This window comes from Felis catus, chromosome X (genome assembly GCF_018350175.1).
Source record: "Felis catus isolate Fca126 chromosome X, F.catus_Fca126_mat1.0, whole genome shotgun sequence".
Taxonomy (NCBI): domain Eukaryota; kingdom Metazoa; phylum Chordata; class Mammalia; order Carnivora; family Felidae; genus Felis; species Felis catus.
The window spans coordinates 125,985,409-126,004,282 of NC_058386.1; the positions used below are offsets into that span (position 1 = coordinate 125,985,409).

The 18,874-nt window shown below is 55.4% G+C and overlaps 1 protein-coding gene across 3 annotated transcripts; it reads left to right on the forward strand.

Moving 5' to 3' along the window:
- Positions 1-38: 38 nt before the first annotated feature.
- Positions 39-5,397, forward strand: TMEM187 (transmembrane protein 187). 3 transcript variants are annotated; one of them, XM_006944116.4, is made up of 2 exons: positions 39-808; positions 4,174-5,397. In XM_006944116.4, the coding sequence occupies exon 2, from the start codon at positions 4,314-4,316 to the stop codon at positions 5,112-5,114; it is 801 nt and encodes a 266-aa protein (XP_006944178.2). In that variant the 5' UTR covers positions 39-808; positions 4,174-4,313; the 3' UTR covers positions 5,115-5,397. The 3 variants fall into 3 exon arrangements, with proteins under 3 accessions (XP_006944178.2, XP_004001094.2, XP_044907299.1); XM_004001045.5 differs by having other exon boundaries at positions 39-782; XM_045051364.1 differs by lacking the exon at positions 39-808 and adding an exon at positions 815-2,211.
- The last annotated feature ends 13,477 nt before the right edge of the window (positions 5,398-18,874 follow it).

Genomic DNA, 18,874 nt, shown 5'->3' on the forward strand with positions numbered 1-18,874 from the left:
CCCCCTCCCCCCCCATTGCGCCCTCACGCCTCCGCCCTGGGAGCCGCCATCTTGCCACTTCCCTTCGCCCGGCCGTCCACGGGCGTCAATAGCGACTTTCAGCACAAAACAAAGATGGCGGTTGAGGCCTCTGGTGAATGCCCGGATGAGGATGCCTCAAACGAGCTCGGCCCCGCCCCCCCTGGGAACATTCCCCCGGGTCGTTTAAGGAACACACGCCCGAGGAGTTGCCTTTAACTAGCAGTGGGGACAGGGCATAGGCTGCTGGGGACGGCCGACGGGAAACGTTAGAGCTGCAGCTCGGGCCGGAGAGTGCACATGTTTCCGCTCCCCACACCCAGGGGCCGCGGGAGAAGCGGCCCAAGACACGCCGCGGGGGGAGTCGGAGGCGGGGCGAGTGGGCGGTGACGCAGCCGGCTCCCAGGCTCGCCGGCCCCGCCCCCGAGCGCCGGCGCCACCGCCCGCGCTCTAACGAAAGGAGACGCGCCGCGCGCCCGGGCCCGCTCCCCGTCCCCCGCCCCGCCGGCTGCAGGGCGGGCGGCCAGGCCGGCGGTACCCGAACCGAGCGGGCGGGCGCGGGAGAGCTCCGTGTCGCCCCGCGTCACCTCGCGTCACCCCGCGTCACCCCGCTCCGCCTGCTTCCCAGAGCCCGGCGCCCCGCCCCGCGCGCAGGCGCAGGGCCGCTTCTCGGGTCCGCCCTTTCCCGAGATTTGAATTTTCCCCAGCCAAGATAGAGAGGCAAATACCCGGATGGTGATCGCTGGCCTTTTCGCGCCAATACTGTAAGTTCTCGCAGCAACCTTAAGAGGTGGGTACTGGCATCGCCCCCATGTGCCAAATCTTGCAAGAGGCCGGCCGGTGGCTGCACGGTCATCTGCACTGGCAGACTCAGGCTGTAGTTCAGGGGCCCTGAGCTGGTGTCTGTGAGCTTGAGGCAACCACAGAGGATTTTTCCACTTTCTCTCAGCTTTATTTCATTTTTATTTTCACCAACCCCGAGTTGAAATTTGGCGTTTCCCGCAACTACGAATATAGGCCACAGAGCACACACAGAGTGTTAGCCTGGTGGCTTTGTCACCAATGGAAGTGACACCATTTCAGATCACTTAGCTTTTGTTGTAGTCATCTTGAAATGAACTCAAGTACAAGACCTGCCCGTACGTCCTGTCATTTAACTTACCAGTAAAGAAGCACATATATTACCATATCACACATTTTCCAAAATATTTTCATACCATCTCTGGACCTGTTAAGTTTATGTTGTAACTGTTTCTATGTATTTGGAAGCATTTGTTTGGGAAAGGCCACAGAGACCTGTGGCGGCCAGAGGACAAGAGCCCTGGCCTGTATATGGGTGTGCCGCCAATTGCCCTAAATGACCTTGGGTATTCACCTCTCCTCTATGGCCCCGAGTCCCTCCCCGTAAAATAAGGAAGGTGAGCTGCTGGTTTCCAAAGACCTTGACTGAATTCAGCAGTTCTCTCCCTGGAGTTCAGGAGTCACTGGAGTTGTTTGAGGCTTCTTGGGTATCCAGGTGTCCCAGAGTGACCTCACCTGCAAAGGATGTCCCACATTACAGCCCTCAAGCTGGCACCCCCTTATCTGCAGAAAGGCAGCAAGGGTGGTCGGGACAGTCAGGGACACAACAAGCAGTGGTCATAAATGCTACAGGGAAGAAGCCAGCACTGTGACAGGTGACAGTGGCTCCTGCATAAATGCATGTAGCCGCGGGAAGCAGGGGAGAGTGAGGAACATGTGTTAACCCCTTAGCCAGGATATCGTCCTGCTTTGCAGAACTTCTCCAAAAGACTCCACAACTGTGGGCCAGTGCCTTTGGCCTTTGTGTGCCAGGTGCTGGGGGAATCTGTAAAGAACTTTGAGGGTCATGTCACAAGGGTCATGGCAGGAGCCATGGTGTATGGAGGAGCTAGGCCATAAAGTACCCAGCCTGGTCTCCTTGGTAGACTTGGGAAATTGGTTGGATGACATGTCACTTTCAGCTTGCACAAGGGCTCGGGTGGACTCTGCCCGGCAGCCAGAGAGAGGAGTCACTCTCCACGCCCTTCCTGGACCTTCTCTATCAAGCTGACAGTGTTTTGCTCCTGTCCCCGGCTCTTACCCATGCTTGCTGGCAGACGGGAGGGTCAGGCTAGCGCAGGTCCCAAAGGCCTGGCACTTCATGCCACAGAGCCGGGCCCCGGATAGGTGCAGGTGAGCTGTCCCGGCTGGAGTCAGCAGCTGAGTGGGGAAGCCGCTGCAAGAGAATGGCAGCCGAGTGGAAAGTGTCAGCAGACGTGAGGCAGGAGGGGAGGCGGCCTGCAGAATCTCACTCTGGGCAGGACAGACCGGGCCTAGGGAGCTTTCAGGACTCCAGTGGGAGGGCACTTGGACGTGTGGCCGAGAGACTGGGACGTGATCACGCGTGGAGTAGAGAGCCAGCCACCAAAAGGTGTTAAGCGGGACTGGCACGATCCACTCCAGGGGTGTTCTTGCGGAACGTGCTGGGGGGGGGGGTTGGCTGTTGTGCACAGACCACATTAGCAGTGGGCAGCCTGGGAACGGGAACCCCAGGACAGACCTAGCCCCCTGGACCCAGAGGCTCTTAGGGAAAGAGCTGGGGCGGGCGTGGACCGCAAGCTGAGGCGGAGGCTCACGCTCAATGAGGAGCTGTAGAGTCAGTATGAGGGCTCTGGTTCACTGGGGGAAATGCTGGGCCCCATGGTCCTCCTTAACAACGGACCCCCGAGGCAGGACGGGAGCAGGAAAGGCCAGCAGCACCGTCCCCAGAAAATAGAGGTGGCTGCCCAGGGCCACGTGGAAAGCGAAATGGTAATGTGCCAGTGAAAGCATAGGAAGGACAGAGACATGTGGGCTTTGTGCTTGAATGGCCGTGAATTGAAATTGAGCAGGTATTCACAGAGCTTGGGAAGGAGAGCTGGGAATCAGACCCTGCCCTGCCCTGCCCTTTCAGGACCTGCGTTGCAGGGGGAAATGGAGCTGTGCCTCAAAAACAAAAGGTGCTAAGTGGTCTCCACCTGTAAGAATTTAGCCCACACGAGGACTGCTCCTGGAGGTGCTGGAGGCATCGCCATTCTACACCTGTGCAAACTGGGCCCCAGACCGGTGAAGGCCCAAGGTCACACAATTAGCAGGTGTGGGGAGCCGGAGTTTGAACACAGGCAGTCCCTCTCTTCCCCACCGGCCTGCCGTTTTGGCTTTGAGTCATTTTCAGAGCGCGGAACCTTTTCTCTGTTCCATGGCAACATGCTTCTAGGCTACTGGGCCAAGTCACAGCGCAGCTGGCCCCAGAGCAGTTGACAGTCATGATAACTGCATGTTCTTTTTAAACTGCTTCTCCAACTGCAGGAAATGGAAGGTTTATTGTGGGCCAAGGGAAGCAGGGGATTTGGGATGGTGTGGCGCTTCGGGGCAGGGCAGGAAGGCCCACCCGGCAGATGCTCTTCCTCCTCCCGTTGTCCTCTCCCCCCTTCCTTCCCCTCCTCCTGCCCCCTCCCCTCCTCCTCCTCTCGCACCGCCCCATCCCTTGCCTTGGATTCTAGAACTTGGACCACAGGGAATGGTGTCAAACTGGGTATTTGGCGAAAAGAGCTTGGGGCCAGCTGGAAACTTCAACATTTATGACACCACTGAGGCAGGGAAGCCCATTCTGAATTGTAGCAACAGTCCTAGGAAAGGTTGAAGTGTGTGAATGCAGCGGCTCTAAGGGAAGTAGGGCAGTGAGCCGGGTGTTACGGTACACAGATGAAGGACTGAAGGACAGAGCGCATGGGTGTCAGGAGAGAAAGGCACGAAACCTCTAGGGGAGATCTAGATGATTCTAGAAGCCATGATTCTGGAAGCCATGAGTAAGAAGGTGAACATGCTGTGGGTGGCGCTTCACTTTTATTTCTGGTTGGTTTTCTTTCTTTCATTTTTTAATTTTTTAAGTTTTTTTATTTTTTGAGAGAGCAGGTGAGCAGAGGAGGGGCAGCGAGAGAGGGGGGGGGAGGGGAGGGAATCCAAGCAGGCTCCGCACCGTCAGCACGGACTTGGGGCTCGAAGTCAGGAACAGCGAGATCATGACCTGAGCCAGGCTCGGTGGCTTAACCCACTGAGCCCCCCAGGCGCCCCCTGGATGGTTTTCTTTCTAACCACCCTCTTTTGTAACCACAGAGGAAAAAGGCAGAACGCCCTTCCACTTCTGCTCCCTAGTCGGCAGAGCCACGGCTGGCCCAGCGAGGGGGGCCGGGGCGCGTTACTTGGTGGAAGCTGAGTGTGTGAGTTCTGACCTGCCAGTCACACCTGCGGTTCGCATGCAGCCCGAGTCCACGCGGGCGCTGTGCCACGTGGCTGTGGCCAGCTGCTTCTGCCTGGCCGTCGTCTACGCGGGGGTTTTCGACGGCGTCTCCATTCAAGTGGGCTACGAACACTACGCTGAAGCCCCGGTCGCCGGCCTCCCCGTCTTCCTGGCCATGCCCTTCAACTCACTCGTTAACGTGGCCTACGTGCTCCTGGGGGTGTACTGGCTGCGGAGGAAGGCGGTTCCCCTGGGGCACCCCGTGCACGCGCGGAGGGCTCGCTACCTGAAGGACGTGTTCGCCGCCATGGCCCTGGTGTACGGCCCGGTGCAGTGGCTGCGGGTCGCCACGCAGACGCACCGCGCCGCCGTGCTGGACCAGTGGCTCACGTTGCCCATCTTCGCGTGGCCCGCGGCCTGGTGCCTCTCCCTGGACAGGGGCTGGAGGCCCGGCCTGTTCCTGGCCATCGAGGGCCTCTCCCTCGGCAGTTACGGCCTCGCCTGGCTGCACCCCTGCGGCTTTGAGGCCGCGCTGGCCGCACACATCGCGGCGGCCGTGGGCCGGGCCCTGCACGCTCACGGGCGCCACGGCGGCGCCTCCTCGGGAAGACACTTGGCGCTGGGCGTGCTGTCCTGCGCGGGCTTCGTGGTCCTCAAGCTGTGTGACCACCAGCTCGCTCGGTGGCGTCTCTTCCAGCGGCTCACGGGCCACTTCTGGTCCAAAGTGTGTGACGTGCTCCAGTTCCACTGCGCCTTCTTGTTTCTGACCGGTTTAAACACCGGCCGGAGACTTCCTCCGGATGGGAAGGCGCGTTAAAGCGCGGAGAGAAGCCGCTTCCAGCCACCGATCGCCGCCGTGTCGCCGGTGTGAAATTTCCTTCCCGGGTGTGACAGATGCGAGGGCTCCGTGGAGGGCCGTCCCTTCCTCCGAAGCCACGGGCTTCGGTATTTAGGGGTGAGATGTTATGCTGTGTGCCACTTACTTTCAAAGAGATAAAGCAAATAGCTAAGTGCAGGGGGTTCAGGGACTCATTGTCCTGCTCTTGTAACTCTTCTGTACTTTGAAATTCTTTCCAAATAAAACGTGGGGGTAAAACGAGCCCGAGAAATCCATCACTCTCATGGCGGCAGGGGAACGTTTGTCTGCAATGGCTTCGCGGTTCAGGTCACGTCCGTGGGCTGCTGACGGGGAGACTGAGTCACAAACCCACGCTGAGCAGACCGATGTGGCATCAGTGACGGCCGTGCTGACAGCAGGTCACACGGAAGGAGCCACGTCACCGCAGACCCTTCACAGAACAAGACAGGGCCGTCCGGAGGAAGAAACACAGATGTCAAAAGTTGAATTCTCAACGCAACGTTGCCCTCAGAGCCAGGGTGTGGCTCAGATGTCCTCCGCAGCAGCGGTTACTGAAGTGTCACGTGTCTGTTTCCATGGAGAGACCCAGAGCAGGGCACGAGCCAGCCCCACACCCCTGCCATCCCGGGCCCTCAGGAACCACGGTCTCCTGATGGCGTGTCAGGCAGGGCCCTGGAGTGGGCATCTTGAACCCGCGCCCCCCCCCCCCCCCCATGCTTCTTGTGCAGACAACAGTGTCCGAAGCAGCGAGCCCAGGGGTGACACTGCGGCCGAAGAGAGGCTGAGGGTTTCTGCCCTCTTCGGACCCTTGAAGGCCGTGCTGTTCGTGCTCTTTCTTCCACTTGTTAATGTGCTCTTTTTTTTCCATTTTTTTACTGTGCTTCTTAGACGCCTGTTTTATCCCCCGCTGTCTGAGAGGCGTTCAGTCTGTAGAAACAGAGGTGAAGACAGCGTTCGAGAGGACACTGTGTTCCTTCCAAACGGCCTCTCGGGACGGGCTGCCTACACGCACCCACTCAGTGTCCCCCCAGGCCCCTCTTCCTGGAGCCTGCGGGTTGCCATGTGGACCATTGCTGTGGAAACCGGGTCCCCATACTGGATGTTCTGTCCCAGCTGGGCACCCCGCGAGCGGGCGGTGGGTCCTGACCAGGCCACCGCCCGAAGAACCCCACGGGTGGGGGCCCACGAGCGTCGCCTCTGCTTGGGCAGCGGCCAGCTGAGCCCTGCCCCTCCGGCAAGGCCTGGGCGGATGGTGTGGCCTGGCCTGGGGTCTGGGGCCCAGAGGCGGGACGCGCCAGCGCGTGAGGAACAGGCTGGCATTTGCTTGGGGAAACAGCTTTGTTCCATGGCAGTGTGTTAAAGGCTCCGGATGCCTTAGAAGGGGAACAGCGCTCTGGGGGTCGCCAGGACGGCCACCCTTCCCTCAGGCCAGAGGGAGGAAGGACCGGGAGATGTGTGTCCTGCGTCCTGTGTCCTGTCCTGCGGGGGCCCGGTGAGAGGTGAGGGCGGGTGGGTGGAGGGAGAGGGGACCAGAGTCTCATATGGGGTGGGTTGCTCTCGGCAGCTGTTTCTGTCACCAACGGGGCGGGTCCCCTGAGAAGTGTCGGGGTTCTGCATAGCTGTGTTCATCCCACACCTTTGAGCAGTAACTTTTCATTTTGTTTCATTTCGTTTTTACCAATACTTATTTAATAAGTAAGCCTGAGAACCTTCTGGTTTTCATTCCCCTCCTGTGTCAGGCTGGGTCCCCACAGGAAACAGGTGGCAGGCTCAGATTAGGGTGATTCAGGACAGTTTCATGGAGAACTGTGCACACCGCTGGGGGGCCCGGGGGGCCCTGGCGTGGGGGGGGGGGGCTGCACCCAAGGGGACACGGGAGGGTGTGGGGACCTCCAGAAACCTGAACCCCTCTATCCTGCTGGTCTCTGTCCAAGGTTATCTGATAAAACGCAGCAGCACAAATGATGTTTCAGTTCCAGCCTGTCCCAAATACCACATGCTTGTAGTAAGAAAATTGTTTCATTATTTATCCTAAATTCACATTTAACTGGGTATCTTGTCTTTTTATTTGCTAAGTCAGCTGATCCAAGCAAAGCCAGAGGGTGGGAAACTTCTGTTCCTCAGCCCAACCCCTGGGTTGGGGCCCCTGGAGGAAGAAGGCAGGTGGCTGTGCCCCCGCCCGCCCTCCCCCTGCCCCTGCCCACTGAGCTCTGCCGCCCTTCCCTCTTCTCCTTGGCCCTGTTGGCAGTGTGGCGTCCCTCTTCCCACTGAGAAGCTGGTGGTCACTAGAGGGGCCCTCTCCCTGCTTTGGGCCTAAACGGTTCAGAGGTCCCAAAGCTGGGAGGGATCTCGGAAACCGTCTGCCCCAACTCCCTCACTTCACAGAAACTGAAAGTCTACAGGTCCAACTTGGCTGACGGTTGCATCAGAAATGCAGGCATCCCACCTCCGTGCCCAAAGTCCCACCCACGGCGCTGCTCTGCCTGTCCCCGGAAAGGGGGACGGTGGGGTTTCAGCCTGGTCTCCTCCTTGCTTTCCTGTACCACAGCCTGGGAATCCGAGCCCCCCCACCCCCACCCCCGCCCCGGTGAAAATAGCTGTAGTGGCTTTGCTGCCCGTGGATGGGATACAGGCTCGTGGGGGTGGGGGACGGGCCACGAGTCAATGGAGAGGACTGGCGGGATTCTGGGGGCCCTGCCACCGGACACGCAGGTGTGTGCAGTTGCGTGACAGGTGCAGACACTGCCCGAGGGCCCCTTGCGCTTTAGTGACGTTGTGCCCATGGCTGTGGCTAATCGTGGGCTTCTTCACCCTGTCCTCATCTGGTGCCCTGACTCCTTCCCAGCTTTCGTTGCCTGCAAGGGTCCTCCGCTTCCATGCCCTGGAACGAGCTGCCTTTATCTGGGTCCGTCTCAGGAGTGTCATCGAAGGGCATGTGGGTTTGACAACCCTGGGCTGCTTTTCCGCCTGACGCTCATGATTCACATTTCTACCAGCGACATGGAGGCCACCCCCGGCCGCCCCGTACCAGAGAGGTGTGAGCACACGTTTTCACTTTGTGCCAATCTGATGGTGGCAAAGCGAGATCTCATCACGACTTTAATTCCTGCCACCCCCTCCGTACACTGGCACACACGCGCACACGCACATATGCAACTAGTGCTCAGGGGCTCGTCTGTTGCAAGTTTAGATTTGTCTGTCAGTTGCTTGTTGATATGCTTCCCTCGTTCTGCAACTGTATTTTCTTAATTTGCAGGAGCTCTTTTTTTATATTATAGACATTAATCACTCATCTGTCATACAGAGACAGAGTGTGAGCAGGGGAGGGGCAGAGAGAGAGCGAGACCCAGAATCCGAAGCAGGCTCCAGGCTCTGAGCCGTCAGCACAGAGCCTGACGCGGGCCTTGAACTCACAAACCATGAGATCATGACCTGAGCCGAAGTCGGACGCTCACCCGACTGAGCCACCCAGGCGCCCCATGCAGCTGTCTTTTCTTAATTTGTAGGAGCCCTTTTTTATAGTATAGATCTTAACCATTCATCTGTCATACAGATGGTAAATATGTTTTCTTTATCTATCGTTTGTCTTTTGACTTTGTGGATATTTTAAAGTAACACGGTTGAAGATTTATGGAGTCCTGTATGTCTAGATGTCTGTCTTTTTCTACATAGTTTTTGGGTTTTGGGTCTTGCTGAAAACATTTTTCTGGGTGCGTAGATTATACTTGTCAAACCTTAGCATCTCCTATGGCTGCTTCAGATCTCTTTCATTATAAAATTTTAATTATTCAAAGATTATTCAAAACAGGGGTACCTGGCTGGCTCAGTCGGTGGAGCCTGCGACTCTTTATCTAGGGATCGGGAGTTCGAGCCCCACGTTGGGTGTTAAAGATTTAAAAAATTAGTAAAAACCGTAATTGTAAAAACAGAATCTACGTTTAGAAATAAAACAGAGCGGCTGTTATTGTCAACATGACAGTTTGCCAAACCAGAGTTAGCCGGCGCTCTGGGACAACAGCTCCCTCTCACCTGGGAAGATCTCCGTAAGTTGAAATTTTTTAAAAATTATTTTATTTAGTCAACACACAGTGCAATATTGGTCTCAGGAGTGGAGTTCAGTGATTCATCACTTGCATACAAGACCCAGTGCTCATCACAAGTGCCCTCCTTAATGCCCATCGCCCATCTAGCCCGTCCCCCCACCCACCTCCCTCCGTCAACCGTCAGTTTGTTCTTTATTGCTAAGAGTCTCTTATGGTGTGTTTCCATGTCTCCTCTTTTGAAATCTTTGCATGAGGATAAACTGGGTGATTTATGTCCTCCGCTGAGCCCCCAGATACCCATGTGATTAGGGAGCAACTCTTCCCCTTCTGAGTGGAGGCTTGTATCCCGGGTCCTTTCCGTGGTCGCCGTGCCCATCGCCAAGACGAGCGCTGCGTGCGCTGGGCCTGCGGCTCGCTGATTTCCGGGGCCTGGTCCCTGGGGGTCTGGCGAGCCGCCCAAGCCCGCTTGCCGTCTGCAGCCTGGGCCCCGGGAGCATGGCAGGTGCTTCCAACCGTGGTCTTGTTTTTCTAGTCTTTTTTCCATTTCCTGCCCTTCGCTTTGATCTTTGCCCTCTGTGTCTCTTCAGAATCGCTGACTGCTGGTTCTACTTCTGCCTCTTCTTTCTCAGCCCTGCCTCACTTCCACGGGGGCCTCTGCTGGGCTGTACGTGCTGCCGCCATCTCGCCGGCTCAGGTCTCTTCCGTTGAAAGACGGGAAAGCCGACGGATTAAATTGGAGCCCCGTCCCTGCCTTCCTGCCCCAGAGGAACGCACCGTGCGGAGATGGGGACACCCTCGCCCCACAGGCTCTCATACCTTTCCCACGGGTGAGAAGTCCTAGTGCACGCGTTGTGACTTTCCGTAACTGTGCCACACGGTCCAGACCTTGTATGTGTGCCCTTCACGAGGGTATCTGTGCGCCCCTGCACCTGTGAACCCACAGCCATTTCAGCAACCTCTTCCCTGAGCCATTTGGCAACTTGTAGCCAGGTGCAGGGGCGCACGGGGTACCGGATACCATCGGAGGATTTCCCAGCCACGGACCTAACACGGTCTTGAAAGGGAAAGAGATGGGGCGCCTGGGTGGCTCGGTTGGTTGAGTGTCTGACTGCGGCTCAGGTCATGATCTCACGGCTCAGCCCGTGAGTTCGAGCCCCGTGTCAGGCTCTGTGCTGACAGCTCGGAGCCTGGAACCTGCTTCGGATTCTGTCTCTGCCCCTCCCCTGCTTATGCTCACTCTGTGTCTCTTGAGCATAAGTAAACATTAAAAAAGAAAGAAAGGGAAGGGGAGGCAGACACCTGCTCCCACATCGATGAACCTCGGACACACGGCTGAGTGAAAGAGGCCAGACACGAAGGGACAGATACCGGAGGATTCCACTCCTACGGGCTGCCGGGAGCAGTCGGATTCAGAGAGACAGGAAGCAGGGTGGGTGCGGGGCGGGGCTGGGAGAGGGGGAGGAGGAGTTGGCGTCCACCGGGGACGGACTTTCACTTTGGGACGGTTGCACAGAATATGAATGTTCTTTATGCCACAGAGCCGAACACTTACAAATGGTTCAAATGATACATTTTATTTCTGCACTTAACTACATTAGAAAACACTCGGTGTCGACCTTTGCCTTTCACCAGCGGGGTGTGCTCTGGGAGTTCTGTCTCCTGCCGAGGGGAGGGTGCAGGTGAGCAGCTCAGCGGGGGTCCGTGGGGAGGGGGCCCGGCTCCCCACAGCTGGCTCGCCTTGGAGACAGAAACGGCATCACACTGCCAGATGCTAACAGTTCTCGAGGGCTTACCATCTAGGAAAGTGAGTTTAGAGAAGTTGAATGACCTTCAAGTTCAAGGAGGTAGGAAGAAGTCAAGGTGGGGTTTGCCCCGGGGCTTTAGACTTCCCTCCCTTGGCTGTTGGCTGTTACTTTCTTGTTTGTGACTGAAGCCCTCACCACCGTGACTTGGGATCCAAATCTCATTTTGAAAATACACTTTTATTTTTTTAATTTTTTAAGTGTTTATTTTTCAAATGCTTATTTATTGCTTTTTGAGAGACAGAGCGCGAGCGGGGCAGGGGCAGAGAGAGAGGGAGACACAGAATCCGAAGCAGGCTCAGGGCTCCGAGCTGTCAGCACAGAGCCCGACGGTGGGCGAACCCAAGAACTGTGAGGTCATGACCTCAGGCGAAGTCAGAGACTCAACCGACTGAGCCTCCCAGGTGCCCTGAAAATACACTTTTAAACTGAGATCTACATCACATCCCGTGCCATTCATTCTTTTAATGGGCACAAATCACTGGTGTTTTGGTATATGCTCAGGGTCGTGCAACCATCACCCCTGTCTCATTGCGGAACGTTTCCATCATTCCGAAAAGAGCCCCCGGACCCATGAGCAGTCACTCGTCAGTCCCTCTCCCCCTGCCCCCCACCCGGCCAGTGACACCCACTCGTCTGCCTCCATGGATTGCATGCTATGGACGTGTCATAGCAATGGAATCACTCAGTATGTGTCTTTTGTGTGCGGCTCCTTTCGGTCAGCGTGTTTCCCGGGTTCATCCATTTTGTGGGGCGTCTCTCTTCCTTGTAAGGGCCCCAGAGTATTCCGTCGTGCGCACACACAACCGTCCCTTATCCGTTCGTCCTGCCGCTTCCACCTTTTGGTCCCTGTGGGTTACGCCATGGTGTGCACGGATGTTTTCCTTTCTCCTGGGAGCACAGCTGGGGTGGCAGGACCGGACCATACGCTAATTCCATGTGTGATTGTCAAAGCCGCCACACCGTTTCCCACGAGGGCAGCCCGTTTCGCACGCCCACCAGCCAGGCAGAAGGGTCCAATTTCTCCACAGCCCCGCCGGCTTTTGTTACTGATTTTTGATCGTGATTGATTTTCACGTGGCATGATGCGTGGTGGGCCAGGTGCGGACAAGGCAGGCCCGACAGATGTCACCTCTGAGGGGACTTCAGATGGGGGCGTGGTGAGAGATTGTCATGGCATATCAAAACCACAACATGCAGGCATGCGCTGCTTACTAGAGGCACACCTAACACATGACTGCAGAAGATTAGGTGTGAAAGGATGAGGAAAAAGATAGCGTTGGGCACCTGCTAGCCCAGGGAACTGGAGAGCTGTGGGACAGAGTCGACTCTGGCACAAAACAACATTTTAGGAATAATGTGAAAATAGTTTCAAAATACATAAAGCAACAATCGACAGAACTCCAGGGAGAAATAGACAAATCTAACATCGTGGAGGTTTCTGTGGGCTTCCCTGGAAGGTATCGGAGTCAAACAGAAAACAGTCTGTGACGCTGCAGAAAATGTGAACCAGCCTGTGACTTGGGGTGCTCTGAGAGGCTGCTGCCCCCCTATGTCTGTGAGCGGCATCCGAAGCCAATGAGAGCATTGTAGCCACAAAGCATTCTTGGAGCCCAGCACAATTAGGTCAGGAGTAGTAGCACGCGCGCGCGCGCGCGCACACACACACACACACACACACACACAATCGCCATACGTTGCAAAGTTTTCAAGATCATGATAAGAATTTAAAAATACTTAGAACTACATTAATAAAAGTAAAGTTTTTCCGCTGAGCCAAAGCATATTAACTGTGCGACCTGACCTTTCCCTGCGTGGACAGCGGAGGCTCCGTGAAACCAACCCCCAAGGGTAAACACCCTTGTGGCCTCTATCCCTACACATTGCTTTTGCGTGTTTGACAACTTCGCCTAAACGGAAGCATATGACCTGTGACATTTGTACACATAACAGGACATCTATTCCTTTCTAGAAGTGAGTGGCGTCCCAGAATACTGACACAGGGAAACTAGAGGGACCCTGTGAAAAACTGCTTTTTTTCCCCCTGCTTTTCTTGCTTCTCTTCAAGAGCTAATGCTTTCTTTGGAGTCTTCCAGCACAGCAGGTGACATCTAAGGAGTCACGGGCGGGGTTGTCACAAAGGCTTTCCAAGCCCGCGGACTCATCAAGACCCCTGGCACCAGGGCGCCGGTGGTGACTTCTCGAGGACACGTCGACCCTCGCCCTTGTTCCTGAATTACGGGGAAGACGTGCACCGGGCCGCTGTCCTCAGTAACAAGGCCAGGCCCCAGGCAAAGATGAGACGCCTCCCCCTCTCCTTTCTGAGCGTCCCCGATGCTCCGTCTGTATGTCCATTCTCTCTCAATCAACCCAGCTCTCATTTCCTCTGCCTCGCATTTCATTTCTATCCTGTGCGAAACCAACGACCGCCTGGGCTGCTCCCGCGGGACCCCCTCTGAGTCCACGGACCCAGCCAGTCTGCATCAGTGCAGATTCACCAGTTTTGTCGATCTGCTCATTTTGCTAACGGGCATTCGGTTGCTTTGCAGCTGCTACAGTCACCCACACGTCTTTGTGGGGACAGGCGCATTCATGTGTTTTTGGTAGAACCTAGCAGTGGAATTGCTTAGGGTAGGTGAAGTTCAAGTCCGTAAGAACTTCTTTCATAAGGTATCCACAGTGGCTGTCCCAGCTCACAGCCCGCCCCCCCCCCCCGCCCCGGGTCCATATCCTCACCGACACTTGGTATGACCAGTCCCTCTAGCGTCAGGCATTCGTCGGTATGTGTGAACTGTCTTCTGGTTTTCTCTTGCACTTCCCCTTGACTCGGGAGGTGGACCTTCTCTTCCTCTCGGTCCGCCAGAGTGGGCAGAGCCAGAGACAAGGGCGGCAGACAGACCGGGAGAAGAGGGGTTTCGGGAAGGAGAGGGCAGGAAGGCCGGGGGAGGGGCAGAGCCCAGCTGGGAGAAGCACTGCCCCCCCCTCCCCAGGGGCCAGGCTCCGGGCTCCTCACTCTCTCCCAGGCTCTGGGCGGGGCCCCTTGTGCCTTTGCTCCAGGCTTCCTGGCTCCAGACGGAGGGGCCCCGATGCCCCCGTGGGCCAGGGCAGAGGCCTCGGGGTTTTAAGGCACACTCTCGCAGCGGGATGGCTAGGGAAGCGAGGAAATGGACATTGCCAACATGGGCCCCAGAATAAAGAGAACAGCCGAGCGGAGAAGAAAATGGGGAGAGACGTCAGTCTCAGACCTTTCAGAAGCAGGTCGTTCTGGTGTGTGAAAGAAAAGAAAGAAAAGCTTCCAAATGTGTTTTATGAAAGCGGAAGGACCTCTCCTCCCAGGAGAACATTAGTGCCACAGATGCCCCGTCTGTGGGTTGGTTGCAAGAGTCCGGGCTGACGAATGGACGCAACTGGTCTCCAGACGTGACAAAGACAACAACGAGGAAGACTGTAGATCACTATCACTGATAAATAGTAACGCACATTTTGAAAATAAAAATATTGCTGATATAATTTCCAAAGCAGATTAAGAAGTGAATATACTTTGCAGTACACTCACGAATGAGACGGGTCTGGTTTGGGCTCCCCTGGGGCCCCCGATCTAATAGAGGACATGAATTTATTTATTTATTTTTATTTGAGAGAGAGAGAGAGAGAGAGAGAGAGGGCACAAGCAGGAGACAAGGACAGAGGGAAAGAGACAGAATCCCAAGCAGGCTTCACGCTGGGTGTGGACCTGGGGCTCGATCTCATGACCCTGGGATCACGACCCAAGCTGAAATCAAGAGTCAGCCACTCCACTGACTGAGCCACCCAGGTTCCCCGAGGAGAGGGATTTAATAAAAAAATAATTTAGCCCCCCCCCCACAAATATATAGTCAGAAAGTGTGACATTTGTATTTGGGGTGGGGGTATAAGGACTATTTCCGGGCACAAGAAATAGCACTCGGCCTGCTCTGCACCTGTGTTTTAACAGACAAATTCTAGTCGTGTGACCTTGAGCAGGTCAGCTAACCTCTCTGAACCTTCCCCCTTTCACCTATACAATAGAAATGATAACTGTTGCTTCACTGTATTGAACTGTGCCCATATAATTTATCATCTATAGAACGACGATTTCAAGAGTAATGGGGGGGGGGGCATGTGGGTGGCTCAGTCAGTTAAGCGTCTGACTCTTCATTTCGGGTCAGGTCACGATCTCACGGTTTGTGGATCGAGCCCTGCGCCGGGCTCTGCACTGACAGCCAGGAGCCTGCTTGGAATTCTCTCTCTCCCTCTCTCTCTCCTTCTCTCCCGCTCATGCTGTCTCTCAAAATAAGTACATAAACATTAAAAAAGAATAATGAAAGGGTACTGTTGCAAGAAAAAAAGGAGAGAGAGAAAGGAAGGAAGGAAGAATGAATCAAGTGAAGTTCATGTCAAGAGTGCACAGATGATTCAATTAGGAATTATGTTACTATAATTAGTAATATGAATGTATCAGAGGGCAAAAACATGACATCAGTAGACGTCTAAGAGATATTTGAAGCAATTCCACTTCTGGGCGTAAACTCAAATGAATCGCAAGTCGGGACTGGAACAGATATTTGTACCCCAAGCAACCAATAATGAATGAATAAACAAAATGTCATATGGATAAACAAAATGTGACAAGAGACATACAATGAAACGTTCTTCAGCCTTAAAAAGGAACAAAATTCTATGTTTTTAAGATTTTATTTTCTGGGGGGTGGGAGGGAGGGGAAAGTGGGTGACGGGCATCGAGGAGGGCACCTGTTGGGATGAGCACTGGGTGTTGTATGGAAACCAATTTGACAATAAATTTCATATTTAAATAAAAAAGATTTTATTTTCAAGTAATCTCTACACCCAGCGTGGGGCTCAACCTCACAATCTCGAGGTCAAGACTCGCATGGTCCACGGACCGAGCCACCGGGCACCCCAAAAAGCGATAAAATTTTTTTTAAATTTTTTCAAACGTTTATTTATTTTTGAGACAGAGAGAGACAGAGCATGAAGGGGGGAGGGTCAGAGAGAGGGAGACACAGAATCCGAAACAGGCTCCAGGCTCTGAGCTGTCAGCACAGAGCCCGACGCGGGGCTCGAACTCACGGACTGCGAAATCATGACCTGAGCGGAAGTCGGCCGCTTAACCGACTGAGCCACCCAGGCGCCCCAAAAAGGGATAAAATTCTGATACACGTTTCAACACGGGTGAACCTGGAAAGCCTGCTAAGTGATATAAGCCGAGACAGCAAAGGATGCATAGAGTACAATTCCATTCTATGAGATCTCTGAAGTAGGCAAACAGAGAGACATAGTAGGATGGCGGGTGTGGTGTGGGGGCACGGGATGGGTGCTGGGGAGCGGGTCTCTGCGGGGACAGAGTTCAGTCGGGGAAGATGGCGACGTTCAGGGAATGGACGGTGGGGGTGAACGATCTGAACTTAAATGCCACTGAACTGTGAACGGCACAGTTAAAATGGTCGAAATGGTAAATATTTTTTTGGGAGAAAGAGAGAGCACGCCTGAGAGCAAGCAGGAGAAGGGCAGAGGGGACAAAGAATCTTCAGCAGGCTCTACACCCGGCACACAGCCCCAGGCCGGCTCCATCTGACAACCGTGAGATCGCGACCAAAACCAAGAGTCCGACGCTTAACCGACTGAACCACCCAGGCGCGCCGAAATGGTAAATTTTACGTGCCTATTTCGCCACGATGCAAAATATAAGAAGAAAGGTTGGTGCCGGACGTCAGCTGGGAGCGAAGCATAGTGTTCGGTTCCAAGGGAGGGCATCCCACGAGAGGGATCCGGCCTCGGAGGTCACTAGTTCCCCTTCTCCCAGACCCCATCTAGTCAAGGCACAGACAGGGCCACCCAGGGTCAAGGACACTCCACCTCTCGATGGGGTAGTGGAAATGTTCTGGAAGAGCAAGTGGGATGGGAAGTATTATTCCAGCCATATTTTGTTTATATATATATGTATCAAGCCACAAGGCAGGAGGCAAGTCAGATGATTGTACGGCCGAGAATTCCAAGAGAGTCAAGTGCCAAAGAATCCAGGAAAGAAGCGAACGCCGTCAGAATTAACCCCCAAACAGAGTGGTTTCTACACAGAGTCAAGTTACAGGATGCAGCGGGGAACCCTGTTCGGTACCCAATTCCTGCAGCGACACCACCACCCGCAAAAAGTGTCGTTTGCCGAGATGTCAGTCGCCGTTTCTCTTGATGACCAGGCCCCACCCCTGTCGAGGGCTGGTCCCCGGCCCCAGCTCCGACTGGCGGGAGACAGCGCGGTGGCGGCGAGCCCAGCGGGCGCCTTTACCAGTCGGGGAAGGGTCCTGGGGTCCCGTCCGCCGGAGCAGCCTGGCCAGTCCCACTCTCTCTTGGGGCTCGTCCGGTTGGAGCATCGGGTTCACCCCTTGAACCAGTCTCGGGAGTGGCCTCAACGCCACGGAAACAGACACACGTAGTCCCCCTTAAGCTGTCGGAGGCCAAGTGCATCGTTTTCCAGGACTCCTGTAGGTACTGTCATTCTGGTTCTTACGATGGCGTCCATCTTCCAGCATGACCCTTGTACCCGATTCGAAGCGCTCCCCGGCGCGAGGACTCCCGAGTCGCCCCTCAGCCCTACCTACCGCGCAGTCCTTGCTGCCAGTGGCCCTTTCAGTAGGACATGCTTGTGGGTAGAGCCAGTGAGACGAGCCACCGGAAACCCCCGTCTCCTGGCTGTGCCGAATGGTGGCCAGCGGGCTGCCCGTGGCTGGGCCCTCCCCGGCTACTCATCGCGCCAGCCCTGCCCGCCGGGACCTCCACCACTTCTAGATGAGACAGGGTGACCCGAGCAGGGGACGAGACCCCCCATGCCTTCCCGTCAAATGCCACACCAGCCGGAGCCCCTTGTTGCCAGGGCATGAGCGTGACAGCGGGAGGTCTCGGGAGGGCCAGTTCTGCTCGGTTACGCCTCCCGGCAAGCTCCACGGAGTGGTGGTTTCCCCCACATGCGGCAGGTTTTGACCTCAGAATGTGAGCAGCTCAGCAGAGAACTGAAACCAAAGACAGTCACCCGGCTTCTGGTGTCCCAGCACTCACATGCCTTTACTATGCCAGGAAATTCTTGTCTAGGAAGAGGAAGTTGCAAAAAACTTGATTATTTCGGGAACTTCCCCCAAATCCATTTATCCAGACATGAAATTGAAATCAGCCAATTAGTCAGCCAGCCCTCACCAGGGTCAGTGTTCAGGGGGTCATTTATTCTCGGACCTTCCCTCCAAAGCCTGTGCTTTGAGGCAGCCACTGATCTTAAACAACTTCACTCAACCCCCATCAGATGCCGTCCTTGAGCGTCCTGCCTTAAACCAGACTCGACAAACCTACTTGAAAACACCCCGCCGTTGACCTCACACTTCCAAGAAGCTTGATTTCGCTTGACTCTGGGAGGAGTGGGAGCCACCACGGGCGTAGGGGTCCTGGCTGGGAAATGTGAAACCAACATCCTTTCCTAGCCCCGTGTTAAACCACACTGGCGGCAGACATGACTTCCTGTCCCCATTCCACTGTCAAACTGGGTAAGACCAAAGTAAATGAACTTCTGGCTCCAGAACATACCCGCTCCCGGAAGGTAAGACCCAACACTTCGTGGAGCCTCATCTGGGCTCTTCCTGAGTCACGCCCCTAGGCTGTGTCCACCAATCCAAGGTGACGATGTCATAGCCTCGGCCTGGCCTCCGGTTCCTACCCTGAAATCGCCGCAGGCTCTGAGGCTCTGTGCGTCTCTGTTTCTACTGCACTGACCCCAGTAGACTCAGCTTTGTTTGCTCAATGGGGTTTTCCGGTGGTCGTTTTGGGGGACCCGTCACCAATAGCTACAACTGGG

Coding starts and splice junctions, on each gene's coding strand:
- TMEM187 (XM_006944116.4), top strand. CDS start 4,314: ATGCAGCCCGAGTCCACGCGGGCGCTGTGCCACGTGGCTGTGGCCAGC.